This window comes from Panthera onca, chromosome B4, assembly GCF_046562875.1.
Source record: "Panthera onca isolate mPanOnc1 chromosome B4, mPanOnc1 haplotype 2, whole genome shotgun sequence".
In the NCBI taxonomy this organism is placed as follows: domain Eukaryota; kingdom Metazoa; phylum Chordata; class Mammalia; order Carnivora; family Felidae; genus Panthera; species Panthera onca.
In genome coordinates, this window is record NC_138345.1 from 120,992,439 (window position 1) to 121,019,957 (window position 27,519).

Genomic DNA, 27,519 nt, shown 5'->3' on the forward strand with positions numbered 1-27,519 from the left:
CTAGTTTCGAGAAGAATGCTGGTGCAATTTTGATTGGGATTGCATTGAATGTGTAGATAGCTTTGGGTAATATTGACATTTTGACAATATTTATTCTTCCAATCCATGAGCAGGGAATGTCTTTCCATTTCTTTATATCTTCTTTAGTTACCTTCATAAGCTTTCTATAGTTTTCAGCATACAGATCTTTTACATCTTTGGTTAGATTTATTCCTAGGTATTTTATGCTTCTTGGTGCAATTGTGAATGGGATCAGTTTCTTTATTTGTCTTTCTGTTGCTTCATTGTTAGTGTATAAGAATGTAACTGATTTCTGTACATTGATTTTGTATCCTGCAACCCTGCTGAATTCATGTATCAGTTCTAGCAGACTTTTGGTGGAGTCTATCAGATTTTCCATGTATAGTATCATGTCATCTGCAAAAAGTGAAAGCTTAACTTCATCTTTGCCAATGTTGATGCCTTTGATTTCCTTTTGTTGTCTGATTGCTGATGCTAGAATTTCCAACACTATGGTAAACAACAGCAGTGAGAGTGGGCATCCCTGTCATGTTCCTGATCTCAGGGAAAAAGCTCTCAGTTTTTCCCCGTTGAGGATGATGTTAGCTGTGGGCTTTTCATAAATGGCTTTTATGATGTTTAAGTATGTTCCTTCTATCCCGACTTTCTCAAGGGTTTTTATTAAGAAAGGGTGCTGGATTTTGTCAAAGGCCTTTTCTGCATCGATTGACAGGATCATACGGTTCTTATCTTTTCTTTTATTAATGTGATGTATCACGTTGATTGATTTGCGAATGTTGAACCAGCCCTGCATCCCAGGAATGAATCCCACTTGATCATGGTGAATAATTCTTTTTATATGATGTTGAATTTGATTTGCTAGTATCTTATTGAGAATTTTTGCATCCATATTCATCAGGGATATTGGCCTGTAGTTCTCTTTTTTTACTGGGTCTCTGTCTGGTTTAGGAATCAAAGTAATACTGGCTTCATAGAATGAGTCTGGAAGTTTTCCTTCGCTTTCTATTTTTTGGAATAGCTTGAGAAGGATAGGTATTATCTCTGCTTTAAACGTCTGGTAGAACTCCCCTGGGAAGCCATCTGGTCCTGGACTCTTATTTGTTGGGAGATTTTTGATAACCGATTCAGTTTCTTCGCTGGTTATGGGTGTGTTCAAGCTTTCTATTTCCTCCTGATTGAGTTTTGGAAGAGTGTGGGTGTTTAGGAATTTGTCCATTTCTTCCAGGTTGTCCAATTTGTTGGCATATAATTTTTCATAGTATTCCCTGATAATTGTTTGTATCTCTGAGGGATTGGTTGTAATCATTCCATTTTCATTCATGATTTTATCTATTTGGGTCATCTCCCTTTTCTTTTTGAGAAGCCTGGCTAGAGGTTTGTCAATTTTGTTTATTTTTTCAAAAAACCAACTCTTGGTTTCGTTGATCTGCTCTACAGTTTTTTTAGATTCTATATTGTTTATTTCTGCTCTGATCTTTATTATTTCTCTTCTTCTGCTGGGTTTAGGCTGCCTTTGCTGTTCTGCTTCTATTTCCTTTAGATGTGCTGTTAGATTTTGTATTGGGGATTTTTCTTGTTTCTTGAGATAGGCCTGGATTGCAATGTATTTTCCTCTCAGGACTGCCTTCGCTGCATCCCAAAGCGTCTGGATTGTTGTATTTTCATTTTTGTTTGTTTCCATATATTTTTTAATTTCTTCTCTAATTGCCTGGTTGACCCACTCATTCGTTAGTAGGGTGTTCTTTAACCTCCATGCTTTTGGAGGTTTTCCAGACTTTTTCCTGTGGTTGATTTCAAGCTTCATAGCATTGTGGTCTGAAAGTATGCATGGTATAATTTCAATTCTTGTATACTTATGAAAGGCTGTTTTGTGACCCAGTATATGATCTATCTTGGAGAATGTTCCATGTGCACTCAAAAAGAAAGTATATTCTGTTCCTTTGGGATGCAGAGTTCTAAATATATCTGTCAAGTCCATTGATCCAATGTAGCATTCAGGGCCCTTGTTTCTTTATTGACCGTGTGTCTAGATGATCTATCCATTTCTGTAAGTGGGGTGTTAAAGTCCCCTGCAATTACCACATTCTTATCAATAAGGTTGCTTATGTTTATGAGTAATTGTTTTATATATTTGGGGGCTCCCATATTCGGCACATAGACATTTATAACTGTTAGCTCCTCCTGATGGATAGACCCTGTAATTATTATATAATGCCCTTCTTCATCTCTTGTAACAGCCTTTAATTTAAAGTCTAGTTTGTCTGATATAAGTATGGCTACTCCAGCTTTCTTTTGGCTTCCAGTAGCATGATAAATAGTTCTCCATCCCCTCACTCTCAATCTAAAGGTGTCCTCAGATCTAAAATGAGTCTCTTGTAGACAGCAAATAGATGGGTCTTGTTTTTTTATCCGTTCTGATACCCTATGTCTTTTGGTTGGCACATTTAATTCATTTACATTCAGTGTTATTATAGAAAGATATGGGTTTAGAGTCATTGTGATATCCATAGGTTTCATGCTTGTAGCGATGTCTCTGGTACTTTGTCTCACAGGATCCCCCTTAGGATCTCTTGTAGGGCTGTTGTAGTGGTGATGAATTCCTTCAGTTTTTGTTTGTTTGGGAAGACCTTTATCTCTCCTTCTATTCTAAATGACAGACTTGCTGGAGAAAGGATTCTCGGCTGCATATTTTTTCTGTTTATCACATTGAAGATCTCCTGCCATTCCTTTCTGGCCTGCCAAATTTCAGTAGAGAGATCAGTCACGAGTCTTATAGGTCTCCCTTTATATGTTAGAGCACGTTTATCTCTAGGTATTTTCAGAATTTTCTCTTTATCCTTGTATTTTGCCAGTTCCACTATAATATGTCATGCAGAAGATCGATTCAACTTACGTCTGATGGGAGTTCTCTGTGCCTCTTGGATTTCAATGCCTTTTTCCTTCCCCAGTTCAGGGAAGTTCTCAGCTATTATTTCTTCAAGTACACCTTCAGCACCTTTCCCTCTCTCTTCCTCCTCTGGGATACCAATTATGCGTACATTATTTCCTTTTAGTGTATCACTTAGTTCTCTAATTTTCCCCTCATACTCCTGGATTTTTTTTAATCTCTCTTTTTCTCAGCTTCTTCTTTTTCCATAATTTTATCTTCTAGTTCACCTATTCTCTCCTCTGTCTCTTCAATCCGAGCCGTAGACGTTTCCATTTTATTCTGCATCTCGTTTAAAGCGTTTTTCAGCTCCTCCTGACTGTTCCTTAGTCCCTTGATCTCTGTAGCAAGAGATTCTCTGCTGTCCTCTATACTGTTTTCAAGCCCAGCGATTAATTTTATGACTATTTTTCTAAATTCACTTTCTGTTATATTATTTAAATCCTTTTTGATCAGTTCATTAGCTGTTGTTATTTCCTGGAGATTCTTTTGAGGGGAATTCTTCCGTTTGGTCATTTTGGATAGTCCCTGGAGTGGTGGGGACCTGCAGGGCACTTCCCCTGTGCTGTGGTGTATAACTGGAGTTGGTGGGCGGGGCCGCAGTCAGCCCTGATGTCTGCCCCCAGACTGGGGGCACAGTCAGACTGGTGTGTGCCTACTCTTCCCCTCTCCTAGGGGCAGGATTCACTGTGGGGTGGCATGGCCCGTCTGGGCTACTTGCACACTGCCAGGCTTGTGTTGCTGGGGATCTGGCGTATTAGCTGGGGTGGGTAGGCAATGTGCACGGGGGCAGGAGGGGCAGGCTTAGCTCGCTTCTCCTTAGGTGATCCACTTCAGGAGGGGCCCTGTGGCAGCGGGAGAGAGTCAGACCCTCTGCCGGAGGGTTGGCTCTGCAGAAGCACAGCGTTGGGTGTTTGTGCAGAGCAAGCAAGTTCCCTGGCAGGAACCGGTTCCCTTTGGGATTTTGGCTGGGGGATGGGCGAGGGAGATGGCGCTGGCGAGTGCCTTTGTTCCCCGCCAAACTGAGCTCTGTCGTCCCGGGGCTCAGCAACTCTCCCTCCCGTTTTCCTCCAGCCCTCCTGTTCTCCAAGCAGATCTGTTAACTTATAACCTTCCAGATGTTAAGTCCCTCTTGCTGTCAGAACACACTCCGTCTGGCCCCTCCGCTTTTGCCAGCCAGACTCGGGGCTCTGCTTGGCCGGGGGGCCGCCCATCCACCCCGGCTCCCTCCCGCCAGTCTGTGCAGTGCGCACCGCCTTGCCGCCCTTCCTACCCTCTTCCGTGGGCCTCTCGTCTGCGCTTGGCTCCAGAGACTCCGTTCTGCTAATCCTCTGTTGGTTTTCTGGGTTATTTAGGCAGGTGTAGGTGGAATCTAAGTGATCAGCAGGACTTGCGGTGAGCCCAGCGTCCTCCTATGCCGCCATCTTCCTAGTAACTCCTCGTCAAAGTATTTTTTTAAGTCTACATTTTTATGAGTATTGCTACTCTGCCTTTTTTTTTTTTCATTTCTATTTGCATGGAATATCTTTTTCATTTCTTCACTTCCAATCTATATGTGTCTTCAGGTCTGAACCACTGTAGTTTTTTCTCCAAGAGGCTTGTCTCAATTCCTAGCTGAAATTAATATTTTTTGGCTGCAGCATTTTAAGAGTTTTCTTTGTTTTTCTACCAATATAGTTATGAGAAAGTGACACCCTGCTATTTGCCTAAGGGGATACAGAACAGGTGCAAGTAACTACCCTGATTTGACCCTTTGTGCTCAATAAATTAAAATGTGAAGCATATTTATGCCTCAGGCCCTTTGCCTTTGACTCTTCTTGCTGCCTGGAATGTTCTGTCCCTGGATAATGAAACCACATTCTTATACACTTTCTTTGGGTGTCTGCTCAGATGTCACCTTATCAAAAAGCCTATTCATACCACTCTATCTAAAATAAAATCTTCCAACCATTACTTTTTATTTTCTTAACCTTATTTTTCTTCAAGGCATACCATCAGAAATATTATATACCTATTTTTTCAAAGTCTCTCTCCCCAGTAGAGTTCATGGGAGCAGAGATTCAGTCTGTTTTATTCACAGCTGTCCTCCCAACACCTTGTAGTTTCCCAATAATGGTTTGTGGAATACATAAATGGATAAGTGAGTGAGTGTTAAATTATAGTTCACAGGATGAGATTCATGGTCACTTGCAGAGAACACCATGATTTCCAAGGTACACTTCCACTGAATAGGTTTGGAACCAAGTGAATTATTCCAGCCCCTCCTTCTGCAGGTGAGGAAACTTAAGGCAGAAAGCAAAGGCCAGTTAGCAAATCTAAGGTCCACTCAGAGACCAGGCTGGGACCGGGCAATTTTCAACACGCTTTTACATGTTATTCCAATTTGAGCCTCAAAACAGCCATAGACATTTGCAGCTCAGGGGCCATGTTATCTCTGTGTGGTCAGTGAGGAACTGAGAGAGGAGTGAAGTGACTTACCCAAGTGTGCAGTGAGCTGTGGGAGGACCTTGCCACGCGTTCTTTCTACTGCACAGTAGTACCCAGTTGTCTGTTGGCCAATGGTTACCTTTCAAGACAAACCAAGGATACTTCTAGATACTTTTGGGAAGTATCTATGCCTAGGTTTTCATTAGTCTTCTGTTCCTAAGCTCCACCTCTCTTAAGACCATTTCTTTCAAATTTAAAAAATGGATTTGCGTCATCTTTTGAGCTCAGTTGGCCTAGGGATGATGGACAGGCCTTTTTAACTTTGATATCCTCTTGTAGGGCCCCAAGACTTCTTGGGGTTGCTACAGATAAACCTAGACCAATGGGAGAACTATTTCCAAATAGACCTCCATTTTCATTCCCCCATTCCACCTGTTCCTTCTTCCTATTTAGCACAAACATAACCCCAATCTTACTTTCTTATTTTTTATCTCTTAGATGAAACCAGAATCCAATGAGCTTGAAAGTGAGAGAGGCAGGCTCCCTTGAGCCAGACCTTCACTCTGTAATATCCTTGGAGAGGAACACTGTTCAATTTTCACATGCAGCTGCCTTTCCTAGTCCCTCCAAGCAAATACCTCTTCATTACTAATGTTCCATCACTATATTTTCATGGCCAAAATTTGCAAACCAGTTTGAAGAAAGCAAATCCTTTTTATTCTTTGATCAAAGCTTTAACTTTTGAAAATGTTTTCATATGCCTTGATAAATCACATACCTTCTTTACCATTTAAATAGCATTTTTAGTGCACAAAGAACTAGCTAAATACTTTGCATGTATTAAACCTCATAGTCCTCAGAAGAAATCTGAAGTGCTGTAATTCACATTTCACAGATGAGAGAATGGAGACTTATAGAGATGAAATATTTTGCTCAAGGTCATCAGTTACTAAGTAGCACATCTGGCCCTTGAACCTTGAATTCCAAAGCTTGGGAATTCCAAAGCTAGGACTTTTAATCATTTCGCCATGTGTTTACTCTATTTTTTTTATGTATTAAGAAAGGTTACATGTCGTGCACTTATTTGTTTTATAATTCTACTCAAATTGCAAGACAGTTATTATAACTGTCTTCGTTTTTTATGTAGTCCAAGGTACATCAGAGTTAGTTGCCTTATTGTAAAACAAATGACCCTTTCCCAGCACAAAGCTAGTGATGAATACACATACAATAAATGTTTGATAACAAGCGATTAACCAAATCCTTTTAAACTGCTTTCCCTTCTTTTGCTACTTTTTAAAGAATTGCTACCGTCCTGTTTTAGTATAACCTAGTCACTGAAAATGTATCTGAGGTGAAAATAGATTGATAAAAATTTCCCAGAATAAGGTTTCTGTGGCACATGTGCTTTCTGGTATATTGTCTTTATGTACACACACACACACAAACATATTATCCACGTGTGACTGTGTACAAGATCATGATCTCATTCAGACCTATATCATAGATGTAAAATGAAGCTCAAACTGCAATGAGCTTTTTCTTTGAAATTAGCATATGTGTTTGTGAGGAGACCTGGAGGTAGAGGGGAGGTTGATTTGCATGCCCATCTCAGAAATTCTGGGAGGTTGCCAGCAGCTTTTGCCTGAGAATTCTTGGGAGAAGTTGGAGAACATACAGCCAGAGACAGGGAACTCCAGGTGCAGAGCAGAGACTCGAGCCACTTTTGCCCCTTGACAAAGTGCTCTGAGGGCACTCCTGTCTCTCCCCAGCATGGGCAAAGGGACTCATGTGTGGGCTTCATTCTTTGCTGCTGGTTTGCATGTGGCAGGGAGTGGCACTTGGGAGAGACATAGCTTGGTACCCATGAGTCCTCCTTGAAATCAGCTCTGACTCCTCATGGAAGGTCCTAGCTTCAGGGAACAAGCTGAACACTACTGGAAGCAGTTCCATCTCAGCTCTGCATCAGCTTCAAAGCCAGGGCCAAGGGCAGTGTCAGCAAGCCCTAAGAGACAGCTGCAGCAGCAGAGATGGGACAAATGGCACTAACTTTAAGCATCAGCCCGGACTAGCTGTGGGAAGTGTTCCCTGAGCTGCTCCTTACTTGACACAGCTCATCACTTCATCCTTCTAGAAACACCCATTCCTCGCAGCTTCTGTTTTGTCTCTTTTGTTATTTCCCATCTACCTCTCTGGTGGTTCCTCCTTAGTCCCCTTTTATGGTTGCTTTCTCTTCTTCCAAACCTTCTAAATGTTGTTGCGCCCTAGTGCCTAGTCTTTGCTACTTCCTTAGGTGACCACATCAAGTTCTCTGCTTTTAAATATTAATGATGTGTCTGTAATTCTCAAATTAATAAGCCCCACTAGCCCTGAGGCCAACTCCCATACCCATTTGCCTACTTCACACTTGTATGTATATATCCCCCAGGTTCTCAAATATAGCATATCCTAAAGCAAACAGCCATCTTTCCCCTGATTATTCTCTAACTCATTATGTGGTACTACCATCCATCCAGTTTTCCAGGTGAAACAACATGCACATTAATTTGGACAACGGGTTTTTTTTCTCTCTCTCCTCATTTGACCAATCCCAAATACTTTCAAATCTGCCTCCAAATTGATCTCAAGTCTGTCCCATTTTTCCTTACTATATCTGCCTCCTGGTTTCAGCCATCATCTTGTCTTACCTGGCTTGCTGGAATAACTTTCCTATTGAACTTCCAAGTCCTGGGTTCCCTCTGGAACATTTTCCATAGGCCATTTAGAGTATACTTTCTAAAACAAGCTTCATGTTCCCTTCCTGCTTTTAACCCATTGGTGACTTCTCACTGACCTTACAGAATAAAATCTAAACTCCTTACCACATTGAACTTGGCCTGGCATGGTCTGTCCACAGCCATTTTCTCCAACTCCATCTCAGGTAACTCTGCCTACCTCAAACTTAACAATTTCCAGTCACCTGAGCCTTTTAGTTTCTAGTACAATCTCTGGGTCTTCATACTTTCTATTCCCTCTGTCTGGAATGCTCTTCACTTGATTTCTCCCACAGCTAGCACCTTCTCATCTTTTGGATCTCAGGTTAGATACCATACCTTCAGAGGTTAACCAGGAAATCTAAGGCAGGCACCCCAAATTCTTCTCTCTTATGGCATTATATATTTTTTCCTTTTGGCTACTTCTCATAATTTTCAATCCCATATTTATTTGTTGTTTAATATTTGTCCCCTACTCTATACTGTAAATTCTAGCTGTCTTGTATATTCAGCACCTAGCAGAGTACCTGATATATAGTAGTCAGTGAATGTCTGTTGAATCTTAATGAATGAATGTCCTTAACATATAAGAGACCTGGGGACCATGGAGGGACAGGAGACAGGAATTGAGGCTTGATTCTCAGGGTTTCTTCAGCCTTGTAGTCAAAGACTAGAAAATTCTCTTCAGATACTGGTTCCTTATTGGTCATATTCACAGGTTGTAACTTGGATGAGTAGGAAAGCTATGTTCCTCCCAACACTGCCAGTATGGCATGGCCCATCTTGGAGATCATGACAACTAACATGTTTTTACATACATCGTATCTTTATTATGCCATTTAGTGTGATTCCATAGCTAGATATTGCTATCATTTTTCCATTTTACAGTTGAACAAACTGAGGCACAGAGAGGTAAATAGCTTACCCAAGATCACAGAGCTGGTAAAAGAGACATAGGAATATGAATATGTATAGTCTGACCTCAGAGTCTGCATTCTTAACTAACCTCTGAAGTTCAGCTACCCATAGGTGGCTCTGCACCTATACTCTTTCTCAAAGTGCTCTCTTCCAATCCCATAGATTTAAATGCCGTCTATGTCCTGGCCGCATTTACTTTGTATCTCTGGCCCATACTGCTCCCCTGAGTTCCAGACTAATTTAACTACCCACAAGGCATCTTCTCATGGGTAGCTGAAACTTAACATTTCCAAAACTGAGTTTAAGCACTACCTCCATGCCCCCACATCCAAACCTGTTTTTCACTCAGTATCCCCTTCTCAGCAATGGTATTGGTGCTCATGAGATACAAAGATGTGTATATTCATATACATGTCTTTGAGAGAGAGATTGCTTGATTTAGGTAATGGCACACTACTTCTTTTCTGTACTGCTGCTTGATTTAACCTTCCCTTACTAAATTGTGACATACCCAGGCAAGGACCATGACTTACATATCCTTGCATTCTAGCATCTAGGGCATACAGGGTATTGAATGGGATCTTGCTGAATGAAGGAAAGAGAGAAGGAATGTTTTCTGTTTCCAGTTCAGGTAGTTTCCATGCTACTTCTTAATTTCTCCAGCCATTCTTCCAGAGATATTTTCCCAACTCCTTTAAATGGCCATTTTTCTTCTCCCCATGGTTCTAACCTAAGGGGCAGGATATTAATGAAACAACTCTATGTTTCAAAAAACCATTTCATTTCTCTTCGCTTTGTCACTTGCACTCTTGGATTTATGTGGAAAGGAATACTTAATAATGAGGAAAAACCTATTTAGAAACAGTAGCATAATCATTCAGCAGTAGAGAAAAGAGTGATATATGAACCATATAATTAGCAGTAATCTGTTTCATATTTATTTTTCTGGGCTGATGTTCAGTTCCTCCTTGAAAAACTGAATGTAAGTAATAAGTACCCCCCCCAACACACACACATACAACCTATGACTAAACATTCATTATCATTCAAGGCAATTCAGCTAAGATTTTTCTCAAGATTATGAAAGTAACTTTTAATAGTCTCAAATCAAATCTTAATTCATTAGTAGCTTACTTTTGCCTTGTTTTTGTTGCTTTGTTTTCTAAAATACAGAATTCTTTTCAGATTAGTTTGTATAGTTTGTATAAACTAATAAACAGATTAATTTATATAAACAATTCAGAAATTATGCATCTTCAACGCATGTACAAAGCCATAGATTTATTTAAACCTCAGAATTTATTAGGTAAAATTGACAAGGGAGTCCAGGGATATGAGTGTTAGCTCTATCTGGGATAAACATTCAGTTTGGCTATGAGTGAATTACTTGGCCTGTCTCTTTCCCCTTTAAGGAGTGGAAGGAAAGCCTCCCTTGCAAGGTTTGTGTAGGAATAAAATGAGGTAACAATGTGAAATTGTTTCCAAAATTATTAAGCTCTAAAAATAATAATAAAGTGATGGTTTTATAATTATTATTATAATTGAAATAAGAAAAATGAAGATATTTTTATCCCGCTTGAATGAGTCAAAACAGCTATGCTTTTATGCAGAAAATGGTAGAGTCTACATTAGAATTTTAGTTGACTCCATGTGTATTCAGATAATGAACTTGGCTTTTCCACACACAGAAATGTGACAGATATTTATTTATTTATTTATTTATTTATTTATAAATAAATGTTTATTTTATTTTTGACAAAGTGTGAGCGAGGGAGGGACAGAGAGAGACGGGGACAGAAGATCCAAAGCGGGCTCTGCACTGACAGCAGCAAGCCTGACGCAGGGCTCAGACTCGCAAACCATGAGATCATGACCTCAGCCAAAGTCAGCCACTCAATCGACTGAGCCACCCAGATGCCCCAGAAATGTGGCATTTAAAATGTGCCCTAAGTATAATATTTTAATGTAGTCTCCTTAATATTTTCACATATTCATGGAGTTCTACAAAATGATTTTTCTTCCACTGTATTTATTTTCTATAAATCTAGCAATTACAATAATTTCACAAAAAGAGTATATTTTAGGATTATATTATGCCTGGGTGGCTCAGTCAGTTAGGCGTCTGACTTCGGCTCAGGTCATGATCTCATGGTTTGTGGATTTGAGCCCCACATCGGACTCTGTGCTGACAGCTCAGAGCCTGGGACCTGCTTCAGATTCTGTGTCTCCTGTCTCTGCCCCTCCCCCACTTGTGCTCTGTCTCTCTCTGTCTCTAAAAAATAAATAAATGTAAAATAATGTTTTTTAATTAAAAAAAAGATTATATTCTGCTATAAATCAGAGTTTGTTTGAGTCTGTGAATCAATTACATTCCCATATTCCTTGATGCACAGTTTCACTCTGTCTTGGGAAGATGAGAGAAGAAACAGGTGAGTGTAAAATCTTGTAGGAAGGCTAAGTGAACTTAAAGAATTGCCAATGTCAAAATTAACATTTTCAAGTGGGAAAGCCATAATACCTACCCAGAATCTGATGTATGTCTTTAATATAAACAAAAAGATCCATTTATTAGAAAATAGTCTTCTGTTTTATAACTTGGAAAACTGTACTATATATTGGAAAACAAATGGCAGTCTTTTCCAGTGCAAAAACTGCTCAGCTGATAAGCTGAGACCATCTCATATCTGCATCTACAGATGTGAATGGGACAGGATGGAGATTTTCGTGGGTATGTGCACTTTCTCCGTGTCCTGTATGGACATTGCTACCTATGAGCTCATTTACACTCCCCCTGGCTACGTAGCTATAAGCATCCAATCTAGAGAGGATTGGATATAATGGGTTACTCAATGGAAAACCAGTTCATGCAAAGAGATCCAACAGCTGGTTGTCACATCTTCAGTGCATATTGGCTTGTCTGTTCCCTGGATGGGTACCTCATTTGCAGTTACCAGCTATGTGGCTCCAAGAATCACTTCATCCTTCTTGCTTCACAGGACAGGCAACTTTCACTTGGACCAGGACTAACTGTTCACATTTCACTAACCATACTCTAGATAAGTATTGATTGTGTATTCCCTCTGGATCAGGCACTGTGCTAGGCCTGGAGGATTCGACTGTGAATAGCAGAAATGTTCCTTGTGCTTAGGGGGCTTACAGCCAGAGGTCACCTTGTCCCAACCTAGAATATAAAACCTCATTTCAGCCTGAATTGCTAGAAAGTTTGGTTTTCAGACCAATATCAAAGTTTGCCTTCCATCATTGTGGATTTGGGCCCAGGCTCTGGGAAATTCACCTTTGGGAAATTCACCACCATCAGAGTTCCTGGGAACTTTGTAGTTGATACCAGTTTGATCTTCATAATATCTTGGGGAATTCTTATAAATTGAGTACAATATTTATAAACCCAGAAAGAAGACTCTGAATGAAAATATGAGCAATGAATTGCAACTGCACATCATCTGCAATTTAAAAACAATTCCCTGTACCACAGATTTATCCCATAAAGTTGGGCTTCTATTTTTGTCAGTTGTGTAAAAGTAATGGATTGTTTATAAATATTGTTATAAGGAGAGCTTAGCCACACAAGCCTAAAATATCTGTTAACATTCTTATACTATAAAAATTTAAATGGCATGCAGTCCAGAATGAGCTTGTGTGAAAAAGATATGGATAAACAATAGACCATTTTGCTAATTTAAACTGGTCTGGCTCACTGTTTTCTTATTTTTCTTCTACCTCCTTCCACAACCCAGCCCTGGGAGATGACTTCCAAAGGAAGTCTCCTAATTGGAGATACTGCTTGGCCAGAGACATAGACCAAAACTTGTTAGGTGGTTACTAAAATGTGAAGTCCTGGTTTTACTTTCCTGTCTATGTGCTGTATTGATAAAAAGCCCAAGAGGAGTTAAAAACCTTTGAAAAAGCCTTCCCTGATAGTGATCCAGATGCAAAACTCACCTCACTGAAGACCCTCTATCTCCACAACCACCGATTTTTTATTTTGCCTGGATGATTGAGAGCATCTCTTCTTCTCTTGCTTTCTCTGCAACTCCCCCTGATATATTTTTTTCTCCGTGCACTAGCCACAGATCACTGTGAAAATCTCAATCAAAATGACTTCCCAGTGTTCCTGGGATAAAGTCCAGTTGTCTTATGGCTGGCGAGGCACTGCACATGCTGGCTCCCACTCACCTTTTCAACCTCTACTCACGCTAATCTTTATGATGAATACACTCCAGCCACTCTGCTCTCCTAACTGCTCCTCAAACACAGAGCATACCACGCGAGTTCTGAGCTTAGGGCCTTTGCCCCTGGAACATTTATTCCATGCTCTTACCCAGCTGGCTCCTTTGTGTCTCAACTTTGCATGTCCCCTCTGCAGAGGGGCCTTTCTGGACCCCTTGCCCAAAGTAGTGTGTGCCCCGCTCCCTATAATTTCTCCCATTATTTTGTTATCTTCAGAATATTCATCGCTATCTAAATTTATCTCTTTTAAACCTGTTTTTGCCTATTTCTTTTTTTTTTTTTGTATGTTTGTAGAATGTAAATGGCATTCATGTCTCTTTTGTTCACAGCTGGGTGTCCAGTGCCAGACACATATTGGTATATTTTTTGAATGAATAGATGCACACACAAGGACCCAGTTTTGGCTGAAAATGCCCCAAATCCTAAACTCCTGTTCTAAATTCCAACTCAATTTAAACCATAGGAAATTTGGATATACTTTTCAATTTTGTTTCTTTTTTCTGTTTCAGTCCTCTCTAATAAATAGTGACATTATCTTTGTGAAGTTGCATGCCCCATGGGAAGTGCTTGGAAGATATGCAGAACAAATGAATGTAAGAATGCCTTTCAGGTAGGTGTAAATATATTTTTTCCCACTCTCTACTGCTTCCCTGTAAAACTAATGTGCCCTTCTCTTGAAACAAATAAAACCGAAATGCAGACTGAAACATTATTAGAGAAGGTGTTTAAAATGCTTAGGAAATACAGTCTTTATGGCTTATGATGACTTCATGGCTTTTTGTGAAAATTCCTGGCTAATTCAGTCCTTAGCAGGTAAATATGTCAACTGCCTCTGAGAAATAAGAATTTTCCAAGTGGCATTTTCATTTCCAAAATGTCATTTTCAAAAGCCCTGTGTACTGCTGCTTTGAATGGCCAGACCCCAGGCATCGATGGTGCAGGTTCTTACTGACATTAAAATCTGCCTCCATTAAAGCAAGTTCAAGAAATTTCATGAAAATGTGATCTACTTTTTAAATCATTTTTAAATTTTAAAAAGTCAGTTCACAAGTACTGTGCAAGCATAATCATTGATATTTATTCCAAAGGGAATAGAAAATACTTCATGTGGATTGCTTAGTTATTTAAAGGATTAATTTACCTTCATCTTGTAGTGGATATTCTTATTTTCCATATGATTAAGGAAAAGGTATCTACATTTGCTAGATAGTTTTAAACTTGAAATTATAAATGCCAAAATATGTAGGAAGTAAATAATGGAATATCCTAAAGGAGATGGAGAGATTTAGTACCAAGGGAAGTTCCAAAGGGAATAAAGAATTAAAACCTTTTCGTTCACAATTTGCCAATAAGACCAAGTCAGATGACAGAAACCAAGCAAACTGGTACCAATTCTAAAATATACCTCTTAATGAGCTGTGGGAAATTACAGAGACAGAGGCACTAGGGACACATTTAGAGAAGGGCAATTTCCACTCAGAGATCTGTAATGTATTTCCCTGGTGCATCTTACTTTCTTTGTTTATTGGCCTTTTTGTTCTAATACCAAGTCAAAATAGAGGCTGGGATTTCTAGTATCTGTTTACCTCAAGGCAAAATTCTCAAAGGAATTGAGATAAACATAGTTCTAAACTTTTGACTTATTTTTGTATTTAAAATGTGACAAAGGAAATCTGAGAACTCAAAGATTAAAAAAAATATGTAAAATCACTGAGTCATTTATCAGTTTAGTTTCTATTGAAACTTGTTACCCTATAATTATAATTAATTAAAGCCAGTTATTTATCAATGCTATAACTATTTAATACAGATTAATACCATATCACTCATAAAGACCAAAAGGAAAAGAAATCTATGCTTAGACACAGTCGTGTATCAGACCAACATCTTACAGCCAACAGTCGAAAGTCTGTGTTTTGATAAAAGTGAGATAGTAAAACTTAGTGAAATTGATAGTTCCTCCCTAGCAATCTCACAAAACCTTCTACCAGAACACAGTTTTCAAGCAAAAAACCCAAGGAGATTGTGGAAACTTGAGCAGTGTTAATGCACAGCAAGTTCCTAGTACGTGGAACCATTTCATATATGAAGGGCCTGACTGTATCATAACTAACATTTCTACATGCTCATTATATAGCAGAAAAGTGCAGCCTGGAAGCAGCATTAATACTTTCCTTATGCCGTATTAAGAGAACTGTGATCCAGGGAATAAATGAAAAACTGTAATAACTATGAATAATAATCTTCTTTGTAAATGTAGTTATTCCTGCAGGACAATGTTAGGACAAAGTAGTGTTAATAGTGGATATTAATTAGCCTCACTAATATTGATGTGATTTTACTTAAGCATAGCTTCACTAGATAGAACCTGATGCACTTAAATTTTATGCAGTTATTTTGTCCAGTGTTTCAGGTAAATAACTCTAGCCTAAGGAGATCTATGTATTTCCAAAGGAGGAATTTTCCTGCCATATCACTTCAACAAAATGTACAAACATCAGTTTGGCTAAATGTAAATGCCTCAAAGAATTGTGTGTGTATTTATTATTTTCTGTAGATTGCACTTCTGAATCCTGGGTTAGTCTCCTTGGGTTTTTTACTCCTGCAATGTTTAAAGCAAAGTTGAATAATTTTCTTAAGGGAATTTGTGAACAAAATTTGCTTAAGTACTTATATGTCCATGGATATGGTCTCTTTTATTTTTATTTTTTTTTAATTAATAGACTAATTATAGGGCATTTTTAAGCTTACAGAAAATTGAGTTGATAGTATGGTGTTCTCATACATGCCTTCTCACCCCACTTTCAGTTTCCTTATTGTTAATATTTTGCATTAGTGTAGTATATTTGTTATATTTAATGGACCAATATTGATACATTATTATTATCTAAAGTACACAGTTTACTTTAGGGTTCACTCTTTGGGTTGTATAGTTCTATGCAGTTTGAAAAATCCATGTCATGTATCCACCATTATGGTGTCACACAGAATAGTTTTACTGACCTAAAAATCTTTTTTACTCCATCTGTTCATCCCTTCTACCTCAATACAAACCCCTAGAAGCTCGTGATCTTGTCTCTATTTTAGTAGTTTTGCCTACTAAAAACATGAATATGTTTATCAGTTTTCATAGATAGGCAAAGTTGTGTATAAACTTCTCATTTTCCATAAGTGAGATAGCTTAGTAACAGTTCAGAATATATATAAACCACATCAGTTTCATTACTACTCCATTGTTTGAAGCCCAAAATATGAAAGGGCTAATTGTTGTTTTTTTTTTTTTTTTTTTTTTTTATAAAGCATCTAACCCATACACTCTCCATTCAGATTACACCCAGAAATTTAATCTGGAGTGCTTTAAAAAATACAGATACACAGAAGTACAACACACTCTTACTAAGTCTGACTTTTAAAAGATTTTTTTCCAAGATTCCTTGTTTTACCTCTTTAATTCATGTCCAATCAGAGCCAGTGGTTAGACAGTATTCCCTAGTGCGGTTATTTGCAGTAGGATGTTGATGCTGATTAGTGTTCTTCCCATACTGGTTGTAAAATACGTACTTTTTATATTACCCTGGCTAAATCAAATGAGAGAAGTCTTCTGTAAACTTCAAGAGCTATATAAATATTAGTTAATATAATAGTATGCCCATTAAATTGTGCATGTTGCCAGCAGGCTGGCAATCCATTTCTTCATTCCTAAAAAAAAAAAAAAAAAAAAAAGGCTGACCTCGGCTAAATTCATACGAATACCAATTGCTCCAAATCATCGTTCTGCACAGGCTGTGTAGGCGAAGAGCAACCATAAAAAATTATGATAATGAGAGGAAGAAATACCAATGGAAAATATTTCGTAAGATTTCATGACTCAAAAATGCATGCCCTATGTTCCTACTACATTTCTCACTGTTAATCTCTTTTTAGTTTTTTCTTCTTCACCTCTTACAGGCTTCTATCTTCAATCTCCTTTCCTTCCTTGCTAGTTCAAACTGTAACTGACGATGGGTTTTCTTCTCGACTGGCTTCATTTTTGCTGTTCTTCCAGGAGAAAAATCTATTACCTGCCCCGCCGGTACAAGTTCATGAGCAGGTTAGTAGCATGCTCTGTCATGATGTGTTTGATCTGTTGGCCTGTTTGTTCCAACAATGACAAGGAATACAAGCTGGGGACCTTTGTCACATGGCAAAACTGACTGCCATGAACATTCCAAAATAGGTATTTCAGGTTAGCCTGGAAAGATAAGAGAAAAGATGAAGATGCTCTTCTCAGAATCTTCCCTGTAACTTCTTCACACTTAGCAGAACAGAATTTATAGCCCATTCTATTATTAGATAAATTACCAAAAATCCCCAGCTGTTGAGTGCATCTTTGGTCTGAATGTTATTTTTTTTCCACAAAAATCCCACCCTCCACTATAAGTAACTTGAAATCTTGAAGTGCAGACAATAAATATGTCAAAAAGCAGATAGCTGTTCAGCAGCCCATGGCCGGGGCCCTCTTATGTTAGTAAGACTTTGTTTATAAAATATGTAGATGTATTACCTTACTCAGAAGCCCTTCCTACTTTCCTTTTTTCTTTAACCTTTCCCCACCCACCCAAAATTCTACTGGCTAAAAATTGCCTTCAGTGTACTATATATGCTTCCAAAGCTTGTTTCTTGTTATTTTTTGAGAAGCCAGGGAGACGGGGGGAGGGGGGGGCATCAATGGAGTCCTTTAATTTGATACTGTTGTGATAACTAGAAACCTAATTTCAAAATTTTAATTAGTCTTATGTGACCATTCACCCTGAGCTGAGCTGACTATTAAACTTGGAGACCATTGCATTTCTCTGAAAATCCTATTGTTCTGTGAGAGTTAGGATTCAAGTTTACTCTGCTCATGTGCTATGCAGAATGATAATTATAAGATAAATTGATATATTTTAATGGGTTTACTCAAATGCATGTGCACTCAACAAAGTAGGGTGTAAGACTTGACATCCAAAGAAACTAAGATGTGGTTTCCATAAATGTCCCTGCACAGTATCCTTACTAGCAATTCTTCTTTCCTTAGACAGTAGTGATGGCATTTGGATTCACCATGATTTAAAATGTTTTTAAATGTTTACTCATTTCTGAGAGACAGAGAGAGACATAGCATTTGCAGGGGAGGGGCAGAGAGAGGGAGACAAAATCTGAAGCAGGTTCCAGGCTCTGAGCTGTCAGTGCAGAGCCCCACGCAGGGCTCGAACCCACAAACCGTGAGATTATGACCTGAGCCAAAGTCAGACACTTAACCAACTGAGCCACCCAGGTGCCCTGGATTCACCATGATTTAGATTAGTCCCTTGTCATATAATGACCTTCTATAAAACTCTGATGGTAACATATTAGCCTATATCACTAGTTCTCAATAGCTCTCAAGCTTTAACCAGCAAACCTGGAAAGCTTATTAAAACACAAGACTGCTGGGTCTGTGCTGTAACCTATGATGTAGGTGACCATCTATCCACCTGGATGGTGTGCGAAGGCAAGGATGGCTTGTCTAATTCTATATTTCGAGCACCTAGCACATAGTAGGTGCAGTGAATGGGCAAATGAATTTCTTTACACATGTGAGAGGATTTGAGTGAGGAAAAAGGAGGTCACACCAAAAAAGCACAGGAAAACCAGGTCTGCCAAAAGTATCACAGGCTTGGAACTGAAACAGTTACACTGTGGGGGAGGAGAGAGCAATGAGGACTTGAAAGAAAATGGTGATAAAAGGAACCATAAATCTCAAGGTTGGATTGGGTATCAAATGTCATCAAGTCCAACCACTCAATTGATACTTGAACTTCTGCTATAGGGTCAGCCAGCCCATGTTTGAATATCTGTGGAGATAGGGAGTTTCCGAATACAGCTGTGGGCACCTGACTATTAAAAAGTTTTTCCTTAAAATAAGTCATAATCTCTCTCTCTCTCTCTGTCTCTCTCTCTGTCTATCTCTCTCTCTCTCTCTCTCTGTCTTTAGTTTTTACTTGAAAAAACTGTTCAGATTGTAGTTCTTCTCCCTGGATAAACAAACAAAAAATAATCTACAGCAGAAAGGCAAAGTGTGTAAGAAAGATTGTGAAATTATAAGCAAAAGTACTTAGCAAGTATTTGGAAATTGAGGGAGAGAAAGAGGTTTCCATACCTAAGGGATTGGGAAAATGTTGGAAGTAAAAGAAGAATGAAAATCCAGAAGAGGTACAGGTGAGAAAGATGATGATTTTTGTTTAATAATTCTGTAGCATAACTCACAGTAGGTCTTTGACACATAGGTGTCTTGAAGGCCTCTGGAAATGATGGCAAGCAGTTGAGCTTAGAGGTAAAGCTAGAGAATCCAATTTTGGACTCAGAAATATAGAAGTCATGACTTGAACGAGGGGAGTGGATGGAATTTCCCAGGGAAGGAGACAAAGTACAAAAAGAGGGCCAGTAGCAATTCCTTGGAGAATCTGTATTAAAGAGGCAGGAAGAAATGGAAGAAGGATGAAAAAGAACAATTTAAGGAGGAGACCCAATAGAGGACTGTGTCAAAGGTACCAGGAATGAGTTCCCATAAGAATGGGTGTTCTTCAACTTCTGATGAAGGCTGAGAGATGAGAATCAATTTTGAATATTTAGGAGTTAGGGGCGCCTGGGTGGCTCAGTCGGGTAAGCGTCCAACTTTGGCTCAGTTCATGATCTCACAGTTCGTGAGTTCGAGCCCCGCATCTGGCTCTGTGCTAATGGCTCGGAGCCTTGATCCCACTTCAGATTCTATGTCTCCCTCTCTCTCTGCCCCTCCCCTGCTCACACTCTGTCTCTATCTCTCTCTCTCAAAATTAAATAAACATTTAAAATAATTTAGAAGTTAGTGATAACTGCCATGATAGCTGTCCCATGAGAGGTGGTTCTCAAATGTGAGCAGACATCAGGATTATCTTCAGGGTTTTTTAGTACTGAGATTATTTGGCCCATCCCCAGTGTTTCTGAGGTAAGGCACAATAATTTGCACTTCTGTCAAGATCCCAAGTGGTGTTAATGCGGCTGGTCTGGGAATATATTTTGAGAATGATGACCACATTAGAGGAGGATAATGGAAACCAAATTATAGCTGGTGGAGAATGGACAAGGCCCTGATAAATCAGAAGCAGGGAGGATTCACTACTACCTTGGTAAATTTTGAGGTAGAGGAAAAGAAAGGGGATAGGCTTAAGAACAGTAGCCAAGAAGAAGGAAGCAGAAGAGATTGTGACAGGTGACCAACCACATATTCTCCATGCATGTAGCGGAGAGGTTTTGAGTGAGTAAGGGTGTGGGAAATCCTTGTTTCTTGAACAACTTACTAAACATCAATCTTCAGCCTGAAAAAGTCGATGCTACTTCAACTGCATAAGTCATAATCATAGAAGAATTTGGGCATTGAAAGTCACTGGAAGACTCAGACAAAGAGAAGGAAAAAGAAACCCTAACTAACTGGTAGTATGACGCACTGATTCAGAATGCCTCTTAAGCTTCATTGCTTACCACATTCCTGTAGTGGTGTACCTTAGTGAAGCCCAGTATCTGGTGTAATTTTTAAAATGCAGTTTGTCAGAAATGTTGTTATCTATTTTAACTCTTATGAAGAGTGTCTCTGATATGCCATCTTGAAGGTGCATCTATATCTTGCTATCCTGATTGTACACCATTAATAAAACACTGACTCCAATATTCTAAAATTCTCATGTCATCCTAGATATGGGTATTTAATTTAGCTTTTAGTTTCATCCACATAAATGATATTTAATTTCATTACTTCATGAAAGAATCCCTGAAACACGTTTATCTCTTTTAATGATAAGAGAAATTATAAATTATAATAAACTTGTGTTGAGCAGGCAGAGAATTAAGCATCTTTTCACAAATACCTTTTTTTTTAAAAGTCACCTGACTCCCGTAAAGCACACTCATGCAGTTCAGACATATATTCTGGAGGTAAATGCTATTTTCATCATGTACTTGGTCTATTAAATGCTCCTTTGACTTTTCAGGCAAACTTAAAAGCATTATAAATTGCCTATCCAATAAAGAGAGGAAATTTATCATCTATCTTCTGCCTGTTTTTTTTTTTTTTTTGCCTTCACCAAATAATTCAAATATAGTCTGTAGAAAATGTGATTACAAAGTAACAAATTTGATAATTGTGAGTGGCTTGTAGCTGAAGTCTCACTACTACTCATTCCTTTTCCATCCACTGCCCACACGCACCTGCCTGATGTTATCCTTTGCAATCCTTTGGCAGAATGTTGCCCCTACTACATTATACATTCAGTGCAGTTGTAATCTTATCAGTTGAGTATACAGGCACATGACAAAATGACTTGTATTTTCCATCCTTGTTTTAAAAAATTAATATATGTAAATGTTCCAAAGCCTTTAGACTCTTCTATAAGATATTTAGGTTGTGCCCCAGTTAGTAGCCTTGTGACCTAAAAGAATCCTAACTCCTATCCAAGGAGAGGCTATAAATACAGGAGACTTGGCTCTCAGAAGAGGAAAAAGAAATCCAAGGCTCCTGTTGTCTGTTATCAGTCCAGAAGGGCTTCATTTATTGCAATGTCGGGCTCTGTGGTACCTCCACTATAAAAAAAAAAAAAAAAAAAAAAAGATTTATCTGTAGGTTCCCTCAAGATATGTCATTCCTGAAAATGTAATCTGTTTGAAGTGTGATGCTATTATAATATTCTGGTCTGGGGAAAAGTAGGTGTCTCTGAAGTAGCCTATTTCATTTAATTTAGCCTAATTAAGTTGTCATTAGTACAGGTTCCCTCCTGGGTTGTTAGTGGCTCCAGGGTAAAGGCCTTTGTCTTCTTCAGTGTATATCCACAGCTTCCAGGTGGGGACTCTGCACGCAGTAGGTAATTTATGAAGACCTACTGATAGGTTAGTATGTGGGGAGTGAAGTCCGTTGGCCTGTGGCCTTTTCTTTAATTCTCACCACTCCTAAGGTAGGTAAGATAGTCTCCCCTTTACATCTCAGGGAAACCAAGGGCCAAACAGCTTTAAGCAGAGCCTTCCCAAAGCACATTTCTAAGGCACACCTGGGGAAGGCACAGCACATCAGAGGTGGCACTTCCTGCCCATTTGCTTGTGCTGTGCTGCCAGCTCTTTGCAGCTACTCAGGACCTGACCTGCCATGAACCAGAATCCGGGGGGGGGGGGGGGGGGAGGGGGCTGAATTTACTGTAATATCAACTTTCTGTAAAGTACCCACCTTTTAGCTCAGATATTAACTTGACAGTTTAAGCCAGAAATGCCCAAGTGGATGATCAGTTCATTGTGTCTCTATTGATTTGCCTATGTATTCTGTAAGAGGGCTTTTGTTAGCAAATGGCAGAAATAGAACAGAGTGGCAATGTGTCCAACCAAAATTAATACTAAATCATTAAGCCAACATTTTCTCTTTGCTATTCCATGTCAGTGGAAAGAGATTTTGTTAAGTAGGCTCAACTCGTATACTAAAGACACAAATGCAATACTTTCTGGTTAGTTGGTTTCTCGACTCCTGTATCTAAGAGATTTCAAGATTGACAATTTAGGGAAGTTTATTAGATGAAGATGAGAGCACAGACTTCAATCTGTGCTTCAGTATACAATCTTAGCTCTTGAATTCCCATCAATAATTCTACATAAAAGTTTATCATCATCATCTTCTTCTTCATCCTAGATACTACCACTGAACTGAGCATTTTGCACATTGAAGACACTGAACAAATACCTGATATTTGTTATCTTGTGTAGTCCTCACCATGCCTCATGAAGCAAGTGTGTTAGCCCAGAGAGGTTTAGTCATTTGCTCAGCATGGCACCCACCACTAGGCGGATGTACAACTAAGACGTGAACCTACTTCAACTTCAGAGTCCATCATTCAATATGAAAAATTACCCATTATATTGTGAAAAGCAAAGCTCTTTATTAACTTAAGTTTTTTTTAGGGTGATATAGCCAAGGTATTATTTCCCAAGTCACCAGAAACATGTAGAATCTAAGAAGCAGCAGAATCAGAAACCCAACTTGGGTGTCATGCTTTCCAGCCTGGTGGATTTTGCACTATGTATTTCTTCTTGCACTGTGGAAGAAGATCCTCAGTGATGTCTAAACACAGTCTGGGATGGGAGTGTTTGTTGAAGAATGGCCAGTTATCATCCAGCCACAGAGAAACAGACCCTTGTTCCCAGAGCCACCAGACTGGCAGGTGGAGTAGCATGTGGTACATCATCCTCAGCATTGGGAGCCTGACCAGCCATGGTCTTCTCAAGGAGAATATCAGACCAAGACTGTTTTAAGATGTATATTAGTTTCCTAATTAGTTTGCTATTGTGATAAATTCCTGAAAACTTAGCTGCATAAAACAACACAAGTTTATTCTATAGGCCAGTAGTCCAGGGGAGAAGACTTAACTGGTTTCTCTGCTCAGGGTCTCTCAAGGCTAAAGTCCAGGTATTGGTTGTCCTGGGCTTTTCTTGAGGCGTTCAGGGAGAATCTTCTTCCAAGTTCATTCAGGTTGCTGGCATAATTTAGTTCTGTGCAGTTTTTTTACAGGCTCTTAGACAAAGGTCATTCCCAGCTTCTAGAGGGTGCCTGCGCTTCCTGGATCCTGGCCCTCCCTCTTCATCCTCAAAGATAGCAATAGTCTGTTGAGTCTCTCTGACCACCCCCTACCTTTTGCCTCATCTTTGCTATCTCTAGCTGGAGAAAGTTCTCTCCTTTTAAATGGCTCATATGAGTAGGTTGGGCCCACCTGAGTAAACCAGGATGCTCTCCTCTCTAAAGGTTCCTTAATCCTGCTTAAATCTACAAAGTCCCTTTTGCCATGTCACATAACATATTCACAAGTTCCAGTGATTAGGGTGCATACATCTTTGAGGAGCCATTCTGCCAACCAGAAGAGCACAGACCTCTGACCACATTTGATTTGTTTATATCATTTAACAGCGTATAGTATGGACCAGCCTGTGTGACGGAAGCTGTCCAGTCCATGCTTTGTTCTTCTGCTTCTGCTCAGCTACCCCAGTGAAGACCGATTCACACATTCCCCACCCCAGTTGGTGTCTCAGGTGTTTTGTTTTTAAGATATCTTTTGAATATCTTTATTCCATCCTAATGTTTTTAAAGTACAGTTCCTCTCCTTTTGATCACTTTCAGATTAGCCTCCATGGTACTCAAGAAGTTATTAATAACACTCTATTTGCCTGGCAGCTTCTCCAAAGCATTTCATGCACACCATTTTTTGTAAGCTTCCTAACCACCCTGCAAGGTCAGTAAGATGGTGATCGTGATGACTATTCCATTTTAAAACCCTTAAAAAGGTGAGTGATTTGTGGAGGGTCACACAGCTGATAAGCAACAGAGCCAGGATTTAGGCACCCCAATTACACATCCCAGCTTCTTTCAGGAGTCTCTCTTCTCTTCCTTCCACTTCTTCTGGCCCCTCCTCATTTTTCAATGAATCATTTTCATTACCCTGTTCTACTCTCTCTTCACCATTTCCACATTTCTTTTAAATTGTGCTACTACAAGCTGTTGCTGAAAGCTGCCATTTCATTCCCATTGAGTATTTATGCCTGATTTTTCACAGCTTTATTTGTTTTTATCCATGCTGAGCACTGTACCCAGCTGGATTTAATTCATAGTTGTTGCACGCAGAGCCCAGATTCTATAAGAATGTGAACTTTGCAAAGTGTAATCCGATTAGTGCTGCAGACTAGAGATGTGTGGGAGGTAAAAGCTCTATTATGAAAAGCCTCTGGGCCAATGTCCTCTTTCTTGAACGAATTTAAAGGCAATCAGATGAAATAAAGCCAAGAGTTATGGGGAAGGCCACCAGCTTAGCCTAGGAAGTATAATTTATGAGTCCATTTAAGGACTAAATCATTAAACTTGGACAAGTTGTAGATGCTGGTGAAGCACAATTAACTTTCAATTGAAAATAAAGAAATCTTAAGAGGCAAGCAGGTTGTTCAAACTCTTATTTTGGGGGGAAAAGACTGTAATAAGAGCCAGTACTTAGTTTACACCAGACACTCTTCTGGAGACTTTATATACATAGTGATTAGTTAATCACCACAACCCTATGAATTGAGTATCATTATCCTGCCCACTTTATAGATAAAGAAATTAAGGCACAGCAAAGTTAAATAATTTGGCCAAGGTCACACTGCTAATATTTACAGAACCAGGATTTGAATCTAAGCACTTCACCCCCATGTTCTCAATTACTGTGTCATACTACCTCTCAGCATCATGTCACTATACTTCAGGTATTCTTAAAGACATGGTGAGGGAGGAGAGGACCAGGAGGAGAAAGGATAGAGGAGATGGGAACTTTTACCCCTTCTCAGGGCCTTGAGGCCTTCCACTGTACTGTTCTTTCCTGGGTACGTGACCTTGAGTAGAATCTTTATTTCTGTGTGTGTATAGATGGTAGGTATGAGTTGTCTTTGAGAGGAAGGACCTAGAGAAGCTATGAGATGCTTTGAACTTTGAAGGGTTCCAAAGAAAGGCCAGCCACCGGGCACAATGGACTTGTAGTGAGGCTGGAACTCTGCTGAGAATAAAAGAAGTGGCAAAAGAGTTAACCATTATTTTTCATCTTGGAGCGGACTGGCTATGTAAAAAGTAATTCCTTCACCTGGGAGTTTCATTGAAAAGGATAAATTGCCATTTAAATTTTTTTTTAATTGGAAAAAAAAAAACCTGCCCAAACTCCATGCGTTTTTAATTACTAGACTGAAAAGGCATTTGGATATTTTCTTCTGTAGAGAAGTCTATTCCTTCTGTAGCCCTCAAGTGAAGATTTCTAGTATGAATTACTTTGATAGGATGATCCCTAAAATCAAGAATTCAAAACCTGAATTCTGTTCCTGGCTTTATTCACTGGGTGGGTAATTTGAGCTTGATACTTACTCACCATGGGTCTCTTTTGGATGTGTAAAATGAGTATGGTTCCTGTCCATTCTACCTCATGGAGATGCTACTTGATATGTGCTTTTGGAAAATACTTTCTTTAGTGGTATAGATACCACAGGTAGCAAAGTTGTTTTAAAGTGTGCTGTGGATTTTGCTCCTTCTAGTAGTTTTCTGTGAATGATTGACATTTTGGTCACTTAGAAGACAGATGTTTTCATCAGCAGAAGTCAGAGGGAATGGGAGGGGGCCAAGGGAAATCTGTGGCTTGTAGACCACCTGTAACAACTCTATTTTCTGTGACTTGGCATCATTGTGCACTCTGGCCAAAATGACACATGTGTGTGGGTCATCATGTCCCAGTATCTTGGGAGCCATGGAGTCAGCTTGAAGGACAGATACGAAAGCTGAACAGTCTGCTGTCTGCTGAGAGGCAGCTCAGGGATGATGTGAGAGGCAGGAAACAAATCATGACATCACGCTCTCTGCACACAGTCAACCCACTGGGATGTGCTGTCAGCTTCCCTGCCAAAAGTTAACTACAGCTTGACCATGTCCCTAACCAAGGAAACTTTCCAAATACAAAATAAGTTTCTAGAACCTACAGAACGTAATAAGCTGAGGTCTCTGCTCCTTTGCTTAAGGGGCTATCCACTTCCTTCCCAGAGCCTTCAGTCTTGGTCATTTATTGGCATGTGGGTGGACATTTAACTCTCGGCTACTATTTCATAGACAATGATATTGAGGCCCCTTAGTGAGATCTTAAAAAACACTTGAGTTGAGGCTTTCTTCTTTCTGTGTATAAAATGGGGGTATCATGAGTACAGTGAGAGTGCCTAAGGTGTGTGGTGTCATAATTACAGCTCTGTGGAGACTTCCATCCTGTGTTTTGGGACAATGCTGATATGCTGTACCCTTTGGTTTTTTGCCTTTCATGTACAGGATCGATAAACAAATAAGCAGGTTTCGGAGATGGTTACCTAAGAAGCCCATGAGGCTGGACAAGGAGACACTGCCAGACCTGGAGGAGAATGACTGCTACACTGCCCCTTTCAGCCAGCAAAGGATCCACCAGTGAGTGTTTCGCGTGAAAGCCTTTGTCTTACTAAGGACATGCAACTGTGGTAGAGCCTTCTCCTGCACGCCTTTGAGTCCTTGGCATGTGGAAGGAACAGCTTAGTGCCCTTCTTCCCTGAAAGCCCTGTGAGTGTTCATATCCTTTTGTATTAGGGTAAGCTAACTGTTCTAACAAACAATCCCTGTATCTCAGTGGCTTGACACAATAG

At 39.5% G+C, this 27,519-nt stretch overlaps 1 protein-coding gene across 6 annotated transcripts in view; it reads left to right on the forward strand.

The window, feature by feature from the left end:
- Nucleotides 1-27,519, forward strand: part of ANO4 (anoctamin 4) — a 416,532-nt gene that overhangs the window by 249,836 nt on the left and 139,177 nt on the right. For 4 of the 6 annotated variants that reach the window (XM_060656635.2, XM_060656637.2, XM_060656640.2 and 1 more), the window contains 3 exons: nt 13,803-13,903; nt 17,339-17,383; nt 27,176-27,307. In XM_060656635.2, coding sequence (XP_060512618.1) covers nt 13,803-13,903; nt 17,339-17,383; nt 27,176-27,307 — 278 coding nt within the window. Of the gene's footprint in view, nt 1-13,802; nt 13,904-17,276; nt 17,384-27,175; nt 27,308-27,519 lie in introns of those variants that run through there. The other 2 variants (XM_081796223.1, XM_060656636.2) reach the window with 2 other exon arrangements.